Source organism: Achroia grisella, unplaced genomic scaffold (genome assembly GCF_030625045.1).
Source record: "Achroia grisella isolate CSIRO2021 unplaced genomic scaffold, CSIRO_AGI_Agris_v1 utg918, whole genome shotgun sequence".
Taxonomy (NCBI): Eukaryota; Metazoa; Arthropoda; class Insecta; order Lepidoptera; family Pyralidae; genus Achroia; species Achroia grisella.
This window is the reverse complement of record NW_026713067.1, coordinates 1,821,560-1,841,268: the sequence shown is the minus strand read 5'-3', so window position 1 is coordinate 1,841,268 and position 19,709 is coordinate 1,821,560. Positions and strand designations below refer to the sequence as shown.

General features: G+C 35.5%; 1 protein-coding gene across 1 annotated transcript in view; it reads right to left on the bottom strand.

Annotated features, from left to right (window-relative positions):
- Positions 1-219: 219 nt before the first annotated feature.
- Positions 220-19,709, bottom strand: part of LOC131853930 (protein WWC2-like) — a 40,207-nt gene continuing 20,717 nt past the window's right edge. The window contains exon 3 of the mRNA XM_059205019.1: positions 220-338. Coding sequence (XP_059061002.1) covers positions 220-338 — 119 coding nt within the window. The remainder of the gene's footprint in view (positions 339-19,709) is intronic.

Below are 19,709 nucleotides of genomic sequence, written 5' to 3'. Positions count from 1 at the left end.
TATGAATATAAAATACATACGTTACAATAATATGTATGTAATTATTTAATTACATATTAATCCTTTAAAGTGACTAGTCCTAAAGGATTCATTGATCTGTTAAAACATAATGTAAACAGGGTGTTAAAAAGTTGAAATGTAAATAACATACAGGTTGTTTTTATATACAGATTGAATTTGTGTAAACAAAATCGCAATAAACAGCTAGATCCTTAATACTTAAGTACAATATGGTAAACATACCTCCAATGCTTCTTGTGCTGTATGGAGGTAATCCCTCAGCATCGCCTCCTGGATGCTGAGCCATTCTAACCTCGGGTCTTCTAGCTGCGTCACCTCTGTAACAATAATAGTATTTACTTCCATAAAAATAATATTACATTAATCTCGTAGCATTTAATAATAATACAATATATCACCACGTCTTTTCATACCCAGAATATCGAAGTAACGACTGGAGGGAAAAGTAATAAATAAAATATAAATACGTAAACTCTACGCGAAGCCTACTAGAAACCAAATTCTTAGTGAAACCGCTGCGATTAGCTATCATCTTATGATCTTCTAATGATGTCTCATTAATTTATAACGACCGTTAGAATAGGCAGAATTGTTCCATCATCATCCATGAAAAATTAGCCCATAATTTATAAAAAAATTCAATGATGATTTTGATTAATACAACTTGCTCATTCCTATTTCGTTCTCGCCATCATTTTAGGATAATCATTCACTTGACAATTTAATATAAACCTTACTGTAGTGTAGATTAACTAATCTCATTAGCTATTCAAGATTTGAACAATAGATATCGCAACCTTGGTGGTCAGGTGACCTCTGGTCAGGCAACAGTAACGATGTGACAATGGCCAGAGTAAATAAATTAATACTATGTTTATTAATTCAGACTATGTTTTTTTTTAGACTAAGTCGTAGGTATACGTTAGGCAGGACGGCAGGACTTATGGCCTACAGTCGCTCCATAAGTCCCGTGGATTTGGAGTGCCATCTGCACTCGCCTCCTATGGTTCGATAAAGCTGCAAAGGCCAGCTGTGGCCAGCATTACAATATTTGAAAAAAAAACTGTTTACAGTTTATTATTAAATTTAAACATATTTATATAATCACATTGATCTGTCACTAAATAGAAATTAAATATCAGTCAAAAAGAATAAAAAACTTGCCTTTTGCTCTATTAAATATTTTTTGTAAAACTTTACATTTTTAAGCAAAAAAGGTGTCAATTATAAAGTAGCAAATGGCACAGACAACCAATATAGTGGAAAGATTATATTATATATTTCATTACAATAACCGGTTTTATCGCTATAAACAAAGCTCTTACAAACAACCCATAAATAAACTTCGTCAATTAAAAAAAAACTATACAAAGTGGTATGAAGCCTACAGAAATGTATACAGAAGTTTAATAGCTAAAATAAATTGTAGATATTATATTTATAACTGAACACTTTTTTAGCCTATTTCCAAAAGAGATTTCCTACATTAATTGACCATCAATATTATATATAGCCGATTTCTTCAATCCCAAATTTTACCTGTACACATATTAAAAATTCATGACTATTGGTTGAGCCAATACGCCAACAATAAGCATCGGCAAACAATTCAAATTAAGATAAATAGCTACGCTTGGCTAGCTACTTTCGTTGAACTAATATTATAGTCATTATAACGTAATAGACAAACAGACAGGGGCATCGGACGAACCTTGGCATAGCTGGGTTGAAAGTTAACCGGGTCGCCGACTGAGCAACATTATGCTAAACCAAACCTACGCAACTTTGATATACGCGCTGAATTGATTAATGGCTATCAGTTTACATACAATCATAAAGAATGACTATAAACACATATATGACTAGCTGTACCCGCGACTTCGTCCGTGTGGAATTTTTTTTAAATAAATTAGTCTAAATTACTTATTATTACATCAGATACGTGCCAAAAAATGTCCCGTCAAAATCTATCCAGCCATTTCAGAGATTAGCCGGACCAAACAGACAGACAGACAGATAGACAAAAATTGTAGAAAATGTTATTTTATGGCATGTACCGTATTTATATTCATATGCATGTAGTAAAGAACGGTTATTTCAATATTACAAACAGACACACCAATTTTATTTATATGTATAGATGTATAGATTCAGTAACTCCCATAATACATTAATAACAATACCACACCAAGGCACCATTAGGTAGTACTGTGGTAGAAAAAAAGTATCTACGTTCTCATTTATTTCAGCTGCAAAACAGCTTGCTTAACAAGCTGTGTTTTGACAGTACACAGCTTGTAAAGCAAGCAAGCAAGTGCAAATTGAACAAACATATGTCTAGGGCTGTGCACAACAACAATATGCAGATTCTGCCAAGCTGAAGAGGAAACGCCACCATACATCCTATGTGATTGTAGCCTACTCATGCATAAGCGAAATATTACCTTTGGAAAGTATACCCTATACCCTGAGGAGATAAAAACCATAGCTCCTAAGAAAATCCTTCAATTCTTGTCACTGACGGGTAGCGAGCTCTGAGAGCACAATAGAACAATATAGATCACACAATGGAATTTCCAGGCGACGGTTTACTCTGGCTGAGCACCAGTGTAGGACGATAAGATAAATAGGAAGTCAGGTCAATTAGCCCATCGTGATAAATTCACCAGCAATTTATCGCGATGGTTTCCAGGAGGAACTGCGTAGAGGTCAACCTAACATGGTGAATTGCTTTCTCCCCCTTACCAAGGTATTAGGTAGTACTGTAAAATACTTCTGTCTCGCCCATTTCAGCTGCCATGCTGCTTGCTTTATAAGTTGTGTTTCGATTTAAAGGTGAGATAGGCAGTGAAATTGACTTCAATCAATTATTGATTTAGCATATGATAAATCTGCAAAAGACCTACATGAATAAGTAAAATAGCTATTTATTCATTCATTCATAATTTAAGAGCTTCTTTCATAATTTCATAATTTACTGCACTCTTGTCGGTGGAGCTTTAGTCCCCTTTTCATGACAATTATTATGCTTTTTAAATGTTGATACGACACGACTCCAAGTTTGTCTTTAATTTGCTTGATGTAGTTAAGCCTTGGTCTTCCCCTCAACTTTATTTCTTCTATTGTTCCCTCAATAATAATTCTGATAAATTCATCGTTAACATTTTTCCTCATCTATTTTCTATTAACTACAAACACATATAATTTGCATCTATTGTGTGACTTCCATTATAAACCAAATATTCATTTTTGGCACTGAAAATAAATTGTAATCTTTCATACTAAATTGATTATGTGACCTCACAGTATCTATGAACGTCCTTTTTTTTATTATAAACACTGTTTGGAAAAAAAAACAGTTTTATGAGTATTGCGACATGTTTTCAGTTTGGTCCTTTATAATCCTTTTTCGCTTTACCGTCATCCCCTTTCATCCTCTCCCTGTATAGAACAGATAGAGTATAGAAATAAATCAAGTATAGAACCAGTGACATTTTTTTATGGATTACTACTCACCCTATAGGTATATGCCGCGCCTTAGTACAATAATTAATGAAATGGTATATGACGGCGCCTATCACATATATATACATTTTGATCTATATTGCTGTTAACAATCTATAAGATAATTAACGACCCTGAAAAAATTCCTTTCAAGAATGACTCAACGCGCAAAAATCTTCAAGATTAACCGGCGATTAGCGATTTTTTTTACAATGGTAATAACTTGTTGGTATTCGTTAATAAATCGATATTATCTGTACTTACTGCATTGCGATGATAATACGTCACAATCGCGCGGGCGCGGGTTACACGTAATACTGATAACAGCTGATAACAATGTTAATAGTGAGTAATAGTTATTCAGTATAAACTTTCGCGTTACCTACACATTAAATATAGTTTGTCGGTTTCTAACACTAATAGTTTATTGATAAATAATTTATACAGAATTTATACGTCACCTCAGCCGTACCTTCACTTGCTAAGCAGTTCTGTGTAAGCTGTGTCTCAGTTGAAAGGTGAGACATGACAGTGAAATTAAAGGGTACGTAGGTATGATACCTTATAGTACTCTGAAATACCAACATATGAGAAATTTTGCTATATCCAAACAGAGTTCATTTACCCTCTACTCATTCATTGTAATCCAACAACTCAAACAATAATAAACGATTTTATAATAAAATAAATTAAATTTTTTTCTTAATTTAAATATTAAAATATTTATTTCTAGAATTATTATTATTATTTTTGTAAATTCTAAAATTAAAATTTATGGCACCCTATCTATTTCATAATGATAACACAAGAAATCAGTTGCATTGTCAGATAGAATATGCTATTATAACATTGCCATAAAGCTGAGTGAAGCAATTTCCATTGTTTCTATTAATTATATTTTATTTCTCATGTATTTATAAACACTGAATAATTATTTCATCTCTCAGGTTTTCGGTCAAAGTATGTTTTTTGTACAAAATCACATTTATATCGTACCCAACATGTACAAGAAAATCATGACGCGCGGAATGTTCATCGTCATTTGGGGCAATATCCTAACGCTGAGTACAGAGGTTAAAATCATCAAGCATAGCTACAGGAACCAATCATTGGCCACATCACTGTCATCTGCATTCCTCTATCATTCGCACGCCGCGTGACAGCCAAAGTGCGCAAGCGAGGCGATCTTTCAATTATTATTCTCAATTCTGAACCCGGCAAGGCCGAAACGCTGCTGACAACTTAGGGTTGCCAGTTAATATAAATTCATCCTGGTAACACTATTTTCCGTACCTAACATTTCAATAAAATGGCTACTTGGTTAATTTATGAGCGGTCGATGTGGGAGCGAGAGGTATCTTCTAAAAGATCTTGGCCTATTTAGAACTGCAGTAAGTTCTATACTAGAACGTGTATCTAAAGCTGCTTTAGCGAGGTCCTATCATATTTGGCTGGGCAGGCAGAGAAACATGAGCAAATAATGTGTGTGTTGGCGTACGTCGTTGAATCGACCCCTTAAACCTACACCGTCAGGGTGTCCCGGGGACTGGGGGAAATTCGCTCTCTGCCACACGATGGACCCTTCTTGGATGGAATTTCGTCTCTTACACAAATTAAAACTTCTGAATTTTATACACATAAATCTGATTGTTTGACTATTCAAGAAGGTTATTAAAATTTCTTAAGGGTCATTACGCGTATGTCACACTCATGTTTCAGGCGTCCATAGGATACGGTAACCATTTACCATTCAATCAACCGCATGCTTGATTGCCACCACTCTGGCTTAAAATATTTAAATTTTTTAACTATATGCCTGCTACAACCAATTTTAAGGATTCCCACCATTACCACCTTAGAGAGCACACATAAAAATGTATCGACAAGAATTATTTGTAGATTTCTAAATTCAATTATAATAAGAGTAATAATAGATATAGATCATAATTCCATTCATTATCTTTTTACATTATTTTTAAGACAGGGCTGCGATTTTCTTTTATTTTAATAAATTATTTGTGTTAGGAGACCTTGTTCATCTGGGGTTATTTATTACTTTGTAAGTACCTACTTAACTAGGATTTTTATTACCCAAAGTTACCATAAAATAGCTTTTAGTTATTCCTATTATATACTATTTAAATTATATATAATGTAATACAATAATGATGAGGTAACTAAAATACCATAAATTACTTCATAATCGACAGAACATAAACACATCGACTGCTTAGATAAACATCAACAGACAAAATATGTCAAATTGTAACGTATTCATTAAAAATGTAATTACATTTTGGATATATTTTGTTAATTTAAAACCTATATGCATCGTCATAAAGTCTACAATGACAACTGGCGCATAAAATGTTACATAACATTTCATTTCACGTATTAATGCTTATCACTTAATTGAAAACATCTAGCTTACAATTTATAGGAAAAAACATCAAAGAATTTTATCATTGTGACAGCCCTTGTCTCGTCTGATAACAACTCGTGATAACAAATCAGATTAATATAAACAACAAATTTAAGATTTCGATGCAATTTGACTTCTACATATATTCCGCAGACTTTTTTTTATTTATGTAACTGGAATAGCATCCCACCTGACGGTAAGTGGTAGTTATCACCATAGAGACCATCATCATGTGACGTCTGTGGTACAACTCGAGGATTATCATTCCGGAAGACATATATGTCATGCTAACGTACCCTGTAATTTCCCTGTGTGGGAATTGAATCCGCGACAATCGGAAGCAAAGAGCTGAACTAAAAACCGATAGACCACCGAGGTCAGGAATAGTCGCAGTAATAACAATAATAAGAAATAAGTGGCATAAATAGCAGAAATTGTCTATCTTGGAAGCATGTTTCAGTTACATATATGTACCATATATACACAAAATAGAGTGTATTTAAGTATTTCATTCCCTCTGTCAGTTGTATTACACTCTAAGACCAACGCAAACAATCATATTCACAAATACAAAGGTCTGTACCGTGCGAGAATCGAACTTGCGACGATGAGAAACATCTACATGAACTGTTCGTAAATAAATTATACTGGTATCTGATATGTACAGGCAACTCACACAAAACCCCATCAGCTATTACCTTCATTCAACAGCACAATTTGTAATTTATCGCTTGATAAATCTAACAATAGGTGCACAATTGTTGATTTGCATCATATTCAATAGCATTTAATGAGGGACTAAAGAAACATTGTATACTATGATGCAGATTACTCAAATTACTGTACTTGTACGAGCTAGCATCGTACATTATTTGCCAACATGAACATTACATTTAACATTTCATATTTCACTAAAAATCAGTTCGCATTTGGCTATCAAGACCACTGCTCGTACTTGATTAAACATTAATCAATATCTAGCAGAATCGAAGGACCAATGTTTCATTCGTCATTTTCAATTCGTCAACATTCGTCCTTCGAGCCGGATCTAAACCAGCAACCTATGGATAATAAAAATTAAACACTAAAATAAAAATTTCTACTCAGGAAAGCACGTAATTTATATCAGTTTTAGAAAATATAGCATCTATACAAATAAATAAAATAGAAGTACTCTGTTTGTAATTTCAAATTAACAACTTTTCACTAAATTCGTTTGAAAGCATATACATCAAAATTCTATTCTGTAATTTCACTGCCTTATCTCACCACAGGTGTATCATCATTCTTGACGATTAATTTAGTTATTTAAATATCAATTGGTAAACAAATATTATCACTTTCACATTATAAAAATTACAAAGTTTCGTATATAATTGCTAAATTACAGGATGTATTTTAGGTATGTACTATTACAAAGTGGATTTCTATATAGCTCCTAAATAGAAATCCACTTTGTAATAGTACATACAAAGGGCCCCTCCGATCTATCATCCCCCATCCAATTCAAACGGGGATCAAAATTACGACGACCTGAGCCAAGGTCCGAACCCCTAGCAGTGCCCTCTGACTAAAGTCGTATTTGTCAGGCGGGATTTGGCGTTCAGCCGCTCATAAGTCCTTCCGTAGGTTTGGAGCGCCATCTGCACTCGCCCCCTATCTTTCGGTGCAGCTGTAAATTCCAGCTGCATATAACAGCATTATAGTAATCCAAAATAAAAACGCTACCACAGATTTAGAATTAATCTATGAATAATCGATCTAGTTTCACATATGTATATTAGGTTAATAGAAAAAGGATCGTCATAAACCACATTAAAATCGTGACCAGCCCTCACGTATTAGTTAACAATTCAAAAGAAATCGTCACATGTCGAAGTGTTATAGAGAATAACAAAGAAACGACCGCCAGTGCCTACCATAAATAAAAGTAATGCACGTGACAAGTTAACAGTAGAAAACAAAGGCCACACACAAACGAAATTACATGTCTGATATGCATCTTAAGTAACTCATGTCAAGTAGTGACAGCAGATTTGGTTAATTAAACTTATTCCCACAAATAAATGTATATAAAACATTTATATAAAGAAATATATACGTATATTAATAATTCGCAGGGTACCACTAATATATATAGTTATATATATTTGTATTATTTGTTATTTAGAAGTACTCATGGAATATGTATTATATTTACAAGGGTTTTAGAGGAAGGCCGCAAAAGATATTGATGGACTGTTTAAAAGATGAAGTCAAGAAAGAGTGAATAATGAGATGACTGCGAACAGAGATGAATGGTAGAGAAAAACATATCACGCCAACCCCAAATATTATGGGGTAATGAAAAGATGATGGTCTTATGAATTATTTAATGAGTACATACGATACATATATACACAATTTCTTCTGCGTAAACATTAATTGTAAAAACATCGTTTCGCTAAATATATGTATAAAATTTCCACCAGATAGCATTCAATAAAAGGCAGTTTGTCTGAAGCATATAAATATTGCAACAGTATGCAGAAATAGGTATAGGGGAGATCGCATACCTCGATAAAGGCTCTGGAAACCATAAACTAGAGGAGTAGTCATTTATACAAAGTAAGGTTTACAAGCTTTTGCCACTAAGCAATATATTTATTGGATTTAATGACTTTATCACTTTGGTATTCCTCATTCGCATTGAAATAATATATTCCTTTAAACGACCCGCACTCTGGAAACTAATTCCGATCCAAACTACTATTTAATCCTGAATTATTTTTAGTTTCTATATAATTTTGTTATTGTCGAATTTTTATGTTTAATTAATAATTATTAGTTTGTTATTTTGTTATGTTACTGTCAATTTCTTATGTTTATATTGTTAGTAGAAGACTATTTAGAACTCAAGTGCTAACTATTGTATTAATTTACTAATAAAGACTATAACAGAATAGCAGAGAGGGTGGACAAACACCGTTTCATCATCATCATCGTTAACAAGTCACGATTATTACTTCTAAATTTTATTTTATTACAATTGTAATAATTTATTATTTGAGACAAATAAATATGACGATTATTACTCTTTGCATGTAATTCGTGGGAATGAAGATCATATCTTAAGGATGGTGTTACATGTGAATGTGGGTGGTTATAAAGGGAGGGGAAGACCGAAAAAGAGATGGATGGACTGTGTGAATGATGATATGGTAAGAATGGGAGTAAATAACGAGATGACTGCGAACAGAGATGAATGGAAGAGAAAAACATATTACGCCGACCACAAATAAATGGGATAAGGAAGAAGCAGATGATGATGATGATTATTATTACTATTTGCATAGTCTTCAATTATACTTTAACGACGTAAAATAATATTTCGTATTCAATGGTAGCACTAATTAATAATTATAATAATAAACCAGTACAATCCATCAAAGTGCCATCTAGTCCCACACAAAGCAGTATTTACTACTATGGATATTGAATAACTAATACAAAATCTTATCAATTTGTAAATACATATATAACATGCATAGAAAACAGCCAAACCAATACAAACAATCATATCAATAATACAAATTGCATCGTGCGAAGAATTGAAGCCGTGACCATTGGAACTAAACCGCTAGACCGGCGAGATATTGACATTATCATCAGACTAGGCTTGATTACGATTAAAAGACCAAAACTGAATTGAATTGAAATCGACATTGCCATTGCACTTGAAAAATAGACCAAATGTTAAGTATTAATTTTTAAGATTTTTATTTATATAACTATTTACAATAATTACTAACGGACCGGGCAAAAAACCAACACCTATCGGCTCCAACTGTATCTTCAAGCTATCCAGAAACCCATTAAAATATAATCACACACTTTCATTGCATTCAGTCCAGTCTGTTAGCCTTAGATAGGTAAAAAACACATACATACAAAGAAATACATATGTCAAGATTAGAATTAGAAAATGACGAAATCACCTATCTAAATCCTAATCGCTTAAGTCGTTTCAAATTCATAACTAAATTCCATCGGCACGTACGTGATTATTTAAAATACGGTATTAATACTAGTGAATATTTAAATGTTAAAGCCATAAAAGCACTAGGAAGAGATATAAATAAAAGGAAGCCTTATTTCACTGTGGAGACAACATCCATTTTCATTAGCACTACTGTTATATACAAAACACGAGAACTAATTTCAATATCTGTCCGTTCTCAAAGGAATTCAAATGACGTCAATAGTTAAGACCACGTGCAAGAGTATATTTCTTAACTAGCTAAGGCTACTACTTCGTATGGTATTTGGAATAACAATAGATTTTATTCCGAATACCATAGGTAGGAAGTGACGGGCTCAGTGGTCTAGCGGTTTAGCATACCTTTACTTCCGATGGTCGCGGGTTCGATTCCTCGCACAGTGCAAACGTTTGTATTCATGAGCATGATTGTTTGTATCGGTCCGGGTGTTTTCTTAGTATATTTTGGATGTATTTACAAAAAAAACTGTCTAGTACCCATAACAGAAGAGAACCGTGGGAGTAGACGGCGCTGTTTAAATTGTCCAGGAATATTAATATTTTCTGTTCATATACTGATAAAAACAAACACTCTTAAGACAAGTGTACTACAATAAATATATATTATTAAAAACCGTATTCGAATCGGGAACCGTATTCTGGGTATAACACGTATAAATAAATAGATGTAAAATTATTCTTTTCGGTTCTATTATTGTGTGAAAATCCCCTAATTATGACTTTTCTCATATCTTCCACATACGGACGGAGATTACATTTTAATGATATGTATAGATAAAAGTTTTAATATTAATAAGGAAACATAAATAACAATAGAAAATAGACTACATAGTTTTATAGAAATGGACACGTTTTTAAGAAAATAGTTATAAAAAAACTGTCTAAAAATAGTTAATGTAAAAAATTTACATAAGAATGGAATATAAATAAACTTTATTTAAATAAACACAATCAATTTTAAGCACTTTTGAATAATTCCAAATGCTTTGGATGGCTGTGATGAATAAACAAGAAACTTATGGTTGCTCTTTTAAAGATATAATGTTGCATAACTCCACATTTTTGTAAAAAAAAAAAAGAAAGTATAGTATCTATTACTTTCTACTATTACTGCTATTCAGTAATATAAATTCTGAATTTATTTATTTTATTATTATAAGTAAATTGAAATTAAAAAAATATATAATAAGTTACAGAAATGTTATAGTTAACTAGAAAATAAATTTATAGTGTTTAAACACTTCATGATTTAACTAAGAACCATCTCCGTCACATTTACAAACAATAACACGCATCAAAATCGGTCTGTCTGTTTGGAAACGATGACACCACAGATGCAAAGATAAACAAATATAGATTAAATATATAACATGATTCTTTGTTAGTTAAAACGAAATAAAGTAATATATACAAGAGCAACAATAAAAGAAAAACAATGTAATATTCTCTTATTTGTGCTAAAACTAACAACCTGTTACCATATGAGGGCTTATTAATAACTCCACGCACTGATACTGTGAAATTGTATACAATACAAGCAATTCAAACTAAAAATAACATCTTGCAGCTAGCAAGTACCGCAAGGAATACAAATTTCATAAATTATTTTAATTACTAATTAGCAACGTGGCATCTAGACGATAAGTAACGATAATGTTGCCTTCGGGTGGACGCTATCGATGCATCTACATGAGTAAAACACGGCTTCAAGTGGTCCCTAGCCGTATACATAAGGAGCGTCTCCATAAAACGACCGACACACGTTACTAAAATCGGCTCGGAATTCACATCGGTTCTGACTCCGCTACAGACGCGGCGATTTAGGTAGAGATACAGGACGCTCTCCAACACTGATCAGATACTGCCTCTGAATTTAGGAATTAATACCTAATTGCAGATAAAATTGTTTCTACGACGTATAAGATAAGGTCCGAATTTCGCTACACGAGCGGCGGTCTAGGAATCGAGCTAAAGCTCTCCCCACTACTATACCGATATTACCCCCTGATTCTAATGCCCCCAAAATCATCAATATTATTAGCTCTGATGTCTCTACACAACGATAATCTAGATCGCTCCCCGCCACAGCTCCGATATTGCCTCTGATCTTAAAACCGTGTGTAGGCCGTTTTATGTTGGGAGACTTGCAAATAACGACAATGTAGCTGCTACTGCGCAATTTACGAGTACAACGCACTTAGACACCAACATTCTTTACTGTAACAGCTATTTATTAGAATACACGTCAAGATTACCACTTTATATTGCTAGGTGAAAGGTGCATAAACTCGAGAAATATAAACATTTTCAATAAAAATAGCAATATTTAATTTCAACACTGCGCATTTAATCGTGAATGGGTAATGAACTCGATGATAACTATCTTAAAAATGCAAAAATTTTTCATTTTTAGGATTCATGTGTACGGTTCAGTTTTTTTTTTCAAAGTAAGAACGAGGCTACAGCTCGTTTAATAGAACATATACATATCAATATTAAATTTAATAAAAATATTCTCCCCTTGGAATATATGTAATTTACCGCAAAAGTATAAATTTTTCTTCTTTCTTACATCAACAAATATGATCATTAAATTCAATTTTACGCTGCTATAAAAAAATCTATCATTTATTGAAATAATCAATTTTAAACTAAAAAATATTGTAAATTAAGCAATTATAGATAAATAATTAAATGCTATACAAAAAACTGTAACATTCAAGAAACTGATTAAAATGCATACAGATTTCAGTGCATACGTAACCAGAATTTGTATCCTTTTCTGCAATTCTATTGCCATAGCAAATGGGACAGAAACCTGCGCGCACGCATGTTCCCGGCAAAATTATGAGAATACTGACCATGGCAACTGCACCGTAAATAAAGTACCAACATGTTGGAAATAAATTAAAATAACTCAGCCATTATCAGTTAGGTAATGGCGTAAGTTATTAGAAATGGCTCGTCAATAAACTTAAGTTATTAGCCAGTTAATTTACTGCGAAATTTAATATAACAACGAGGAAGCACTTACATCAGAGCCTACTTGTACGTGCCTATATTAATATATATACATATGTCTAGTACATAGTGACCCGGCAACAGTCGTTTTGGGATATAAGTTATTTCTGGATATGGCCGCCCTTATCACCTAGTGATATAAAAAATAGTTTAAGACCTACATTTCCAGACCTATCAAGTATAACCAAAAAATTGGTTAAGGCGTGTGTGTCAAAATTACGAAGGGTATTTTTCGTAAATTTGATAATTTCTCTATTTTCTTATGAAATGTGGAACTTTATGACATTGTATGTGACAAAGTTTCGATAAAGACACGAGATTTTTATATATTAATATGTATTTATTGTGTCATAATTCCTCTATATTCCTCTGAACTGTCACATTAGCAGTTTTAACGCTGCAGCAGATTCGATAGTCGCAACTTCGATTCCGTCGCAATACTCATTGGTATATCAGCAATATTATTACTTATATTCATCTAAATGTTTTCTTTATAGTTTACTAGCTACTCGCCCTGGCTTCGCCCGGGTGTACATATATTATATATATAAACCTTCCTCTTGAATCACTCTATCTATTAAATAAAAAATCAAAATCTGTTGCGTAGCTTTAAAGATTTAAGCATACATAAGGACTGACAGACAGCGACAGCGACTTTGTTTTATACTATGTAATGATGACGTTTATCCATTTCCAAAAAAATATTTCTTACCATTACAAAGCCTTATTTAGAACTCATTAATGATACCATTAATTTGATGTATGTTAATAGTCATTATAACTAGACGTGATGATTTAACGACTAACTTTAATTTTGTCCAATAGTGGGATAGTACTTTGGTTCTAATTTATCCAATTTCGTTCCATTACCTAATAAGATAACTTACCTACCAATCTGATTGTTCGCAATAACATGTCAATAATTTCATGTAAAGCCTTGTCTTGCCTGTTGTTCTATATTATCGACATATTTTCTTCCCCTAACGACGTTGCAAATAAACGTAAATTGAATCTAGAAATATCGCCTTTACTAATGATCTGGCTATGTAAATGCAAATTTAATCGTTTAGTAATTAACTGTGGAATATATATTCAAATGTCGCAAAAAGATTTCATCGTATTACAATTCACATTCCAGACCGTGTACAATATGCACATATCTATATATTTACAATTATTTATAAGCTCCGGTGCAAAAAGAGAGGTTTCATAAGTATCACGTCTCTATGTATTTTTGAAAGACTCTCTGGTGCCGGTAACACCGATAACTAACCAAAAATAAAATTATATCCCACGAAATAAGGGGAGAGTTAGTAGTCGTAAACGATAAAATAATTATTAAAAATGACTATCTACAATTAGCAATAAGCTAACTATATTTATAAGATAAATAAACAGAATATATTTCTTCTAATAGACAAATTCATCTTGTGCTACATATAGACAAACATACAAACGATCAATTAAACACACATATTCCGAAAAATATTGAATCTGCAATAGGCCATAACTTTAAAAGTAACAGTAAATCTTACGTAATAAATAAGGAACCATCAATATTATAACGACGGGTGGTCAACGAAAAACCCGAGAAAATGGCGAGAAAACATCCCTGGACATTGAATAATGGATGCCGTGCGTGAACTGCGTGCGAAAATCAGCAACTATTTGAGGTGTCTCGCCAGGAATGCCAGGCCAATGTCAGCAGGTGTTCGTTTCGTTCTTAATGTGGGCTCATACTATCGTGTTCTGACCCGACGGTCCGTGCCGACGATGCCATATTATTGGCATGTACAAGAGGACGGGGCGTTGCAACCAATCGAAAGCCGTCGTTAGCACAAACCGTCGGATCAGAACTTGATAATGTGAGCCGACTTTAATATTACTTGGTATGTAGGAATGAGGTTTTTCATTGAGCTGAATAATTATAAAAATACACGGTTCTTTACGAGTCCAGAGAGACAAGTGAAGAGTATTGTACCTAATTTTTTTATGTATTCATTTAGAATGACAAACAAGCCACAAGCGATGCTGGCTGATAGTAATGTAACCGTCACCTATCTGTTGATAAACAGCACTACAGACATCACACTTGTGATGCCAACATGGCATGATATTTGTGATGCCACTTAGGTGTTGCCACATCTGAGAACTAAGATGTCATGCCTCTTATCCTGTTAATTCACTGCCTAATCACTACACTGCTTAGCAGAAAAAAAAAGGTAATCTGAATTTATTAAAACTAAACATAATATACTCATACACATAGAGTTAATCAAGTAAATTTAAAAATGAAATACGTATTCATATACAAAAATCTACAGAAGATCTCACTCTATTTTAAGCAGATAAATAGAATTATGTATATCTAATCCGACCATTTAGAAATTTCTTAAACTTTTTCAGTATAGTTTACAAATAAACTTTTAATATTAAAGTCTAAAAATTCTATCAAATTTAGATGAGAAAATTTCTGTCTGGCTAATATGAGTGCTTAGCTGGTCTAGGGGAATAGATAACAACTGTCGATGAATGCGGGTTCGATTCCTCAAACAATGCAAACATTTGTATTCATGAGTATGATTGTTGGTACTGGTCTGGATTTTTCTATGTATTTCTATACATATATACATGAACAAAAAATATATTTAGGTATTTCTATCTATAATCTCTGCCTAACTTGGACTAAATGGCGTTGTATGAATTGTCCAGTGTTATTATTATCTATATCTTAGTTCACTATAAGACTACAGTCTTACGTAATAATTATGATAATAATTTATTTTTTTAATTCATATTTATTACGCATATTTCCAGACATTGGTAATAATGTTCTTATAAAGTTGAGACATAATGGAACAAATTTGTGAATATAAATAAACATTCGTCATTCTTTATCGTAAACAATTATTCAAGTAATACAGCAAGCTATATTAAGTGTATAAGTATAATATAAAACTATTTATTATTATTGCAAAGTAAGGAAAATTTAAAGTTAATTCATTGTAAAACGACAAGATGGTCTGTAGAATTAATAAGTACAATAAATGCAGAGACAATTTGAAATGTAAATAACTATTTATAAATGGTGATAACAGTAACAATGAAATAGTTGATAGAACATTCTTGCAGTAATTCTAGGCAACCAACATAATACTCTCGAGTAAATGGAATAGATCGGACCAATTACCTATGCAAAGTTCTACGGTAGTAACAACATTATTTTAGTAGCTTTACGTAGTGAATTTAATAAAGTTCCAAATTTATAATGAATAGCAATAACAATAATCTCAGGACAATTCACACAGCGCCATCTAGATCAAGACAATTCACACAGCGCCCAAGTTAAGCTATGTAAAGTTTATGTTATGCTATACTAAATAACTGATACCACATAGATTTTTTTTGCTGATTGCTAGCGGTCTAGCACACCGCTTTACGTCCGATGGTCGCGGGTTCGATTCCTCGCAAGGCACAAATATTTGTATTCATGAGTATGATTGTTTGTATCGGTCTGGGTATTTTCTATGTATAATATGTATGTATTTCATCATCATCATCATCATCGCAGCCCGGAAGACGTCCACTGCTGGACATAGGCCTCCCCCAAAGATCTCCACGACGATCGGTCCTGCGCTGCTCGCATCCAATGCCTTCCCGCGATCTTGACCAGATCGTCGGTCCACCTTGCTGGAGGCCTTCCCACGCTGCGTCTTCCGGTCCGTGGTCGCCACTCGAGGACTTTACTGCCCCAACGGCCATCTGTCCTACGAGCTATGTGCCCTGCCCATTGCCACTTCAAAGTCGCAATTCTTCGGACTATGTCGGTCACTCTGGTTCTTCTGCGGATCTCCTCATTTCTGATTCGATCACGCAGAGAAACTCCGAGCATAGCCCTCTCCATTGCCCTCTGAGTGACTCTGAGCTTGTTGATGGGGCCCATAGTTAGCGACCACGTCTCTGTTCCGTAAGTCATCACTGGCAACACACATTGGTCGTAAACCTTCGTCTTGAGACACTGCGGAAATTTGGACGAAAAGATATATCGGAGCTTCCCGAACGCTGCCCATCCGAGTTGGATTCGACGATTGACCTCTTTCTCGAAATTGGATCTACCTAGCTGGATAGTTTGCCCTAAGTATACGTAGTGATCGACAATTTCGAGTGTAGAATCTCCGATTTTTACGGGAGCAGGTACGACATGGACGTTTGACATAATTTTCGTCTTGTCCGTGTTCATTTTAAGACCTACTCCTTGTGAGACTCTACTGAGGTCTTCGAGCATTTTGCTAAGGTCTTCCAGGGTCTCAGCCATGACCACGATATCGTCGGCAAATCGAAGGTGATTGATGTACTCGCCGTTAATGTTGATGCCCAGCCCGCTCCAGTCCAGAAGCTTGAAGACATCTTCCAACGCAGCGGTAAACAGCTTTGGCGATATGACATCGCCTTGTCTGACACCTCGCTGCAGTTGGATAGGCTTCGAATTCTGGTCGTGGAGGCGAACTGACATAGTGGCGTTTTCATACAAACATTTCAACGCTTCGATATATCGATAGTCAATTTGGCACCGCTGGAGAGACTGTAGCACAGCCCACGTCTCGATCGAATCAAAGGCTTTTTCATAGTCCACAAACGCCAAGCAAAGTGGCAGGTTGTATTCTTCGGTCTTCTGAATTACCTGCCGCAGCGTATGAATGTGGTCTATGGTACTGAAGCCTTTTCGAAACCCGGCTTGTTCGGGAGGCTGGAAGTCGTCAAACCTGCGCGCGAAACGATTCGTGATGACTCTCAAAAACAACTTATAAACATGGCTCAGCAGTGTTACGGGTCTGAAATTCTTCAGAAGCGATTTGTCTCCCTTCTTGAAGAACAGAACCACCACACCCCTTTGCCATGCTTGAGGCGTTTTGCCCTCGAGGATGACGGAGTTGAATAGCTTCTGGAGGATTCGTAGAACAGGTCTACCTCCAGCCCTCAGAAGCTCAGCAGTAACTCCATCATCGCCCGGCGCCTTGTTGTTTTTAAGTTGTTTAAGAGCCATACCAATCTCGTACAGGCTGACGTCCGGGATATCTTCGGTATAGTGTCGGGTTAATTTGGCTCTAGGGTCTTTCGCCGTGTTGTTAACAGGTGCCCGTGTTGTCCTGTATAACTGTCCATAGAACTTCTCAATTTCCCTCAAAAGTTCGGGTTTAGACGAAACGATCCTGCCGTCATCCGTCTTAAGTCGCGTCAGTTGGCTCTGTCCGGCAGCCAGATCCCTGTTAAAGACTTTTAGGCCCTTGTTTCTCTCAATAGCCTCCTTTACACAATTTGTGTTAAAGTGGCGTAAGTCACGAGTCAAGGACTTAGAGATCTGCCTGCTAAGTTGCCGATACTGAGAAGCGTCAGTCGGAGACTGCAGGACCATACTTCGCCTTTCATCCATCAATTTGAGGGTAGAGATAGATATTTTTCCGGTTCTTTCTGCGCGGCGGGTTTTGAAGTGCTTAGACCCAGCCGCACGGACAGTTTCCACGAACCTGTTGTTGTAATCGTCCACGTCAACGCAGTCACCAAGGCTTTCGAAACGGTTTTGCAATTCTAGCTGAAAGCGTTCGGGGTTTTGGATCTGTATAGGTGTAGGGCGGAGCGTAGATTTCATCAGTCTGGATCGTTCGAGTTTCAGATTCAGATTCAATGTGCCTCTTACAATCCGGTGATCACTTCCAATTTTGACGGCATTGATCACAGAGACATCATTGAAAATCTGTCTTCTCGTTGACAAGATGAAATCTATCTCGTTTTTTGTGGCACCATCGGGACTAATCCACGTCCATTTCCGGTGTTCCGGCTTCCTGAAGAAGGAGTTCATCATAAAGAGGTTCTCCTTCTCCATGAAGTCGGCCAGCATTTGACCTCGGAAGTTCCGATCACCGATACCAAATTGCCCCACTCTCAGCTCATCACCGCTTCGTTTGCCCAATTTTGCGTTAAAGTCCCCCATGATAACGTTATAATGAGTCTTTGTACTATGTATGGCTCTGGAGATATCCTCATACATAGCCTCAACCTCATCGTCGGAGTGCGTCGAAGTTGGAGCGTACACTTGGATGACCTTCAATGAATACCGTTTGGTAATTCTGAGTATCAGGTACGCTACCCTAGTCGACACGCTCTCGACCTTGATAACATTATTCACAAGGGACCTGTGGATGAGGAACCCGACACCGCCTTGGGACAGTTGATCGCCCTCCCGGAAGTAAAGCAGATTGCCCGATTTCAGGACTATCGAGTCCTCCCCTTTTCTTCGGACTTCAGATAATCCCACGACATGCCAGTGCAATCTGCTCAACTCTTCCTCCAGTTCAGTTAACTTTTCGTCGGTCCGCAGTGTTTGAACGTTGTATGTTGCCAGGGCCAGTGGTCGTCGTTTGTGGTAGCCTGGTCTTACCCGGAGATTCTTCGCACCCCCTGCCCCGCCGTTTCCATGACCGCTACCATGATCAAGACTAGCGGGGCCGCCGGGGACTGGGGGCCGGGGCCTTGGGTGTAAATTCATTTGGGGGGATATTGCCATAATCGCCACGCTTGGCATGCGGGTTGGCGATCGCAGTATGATGGTAGGTACTCAGTAGGACGCTGCTGCCCGTCCACTGGTCGATGAATCCCTTAGTCGCCTTTTACGACACCCACGGGAAGAGAGGGGGTGGTGCTATT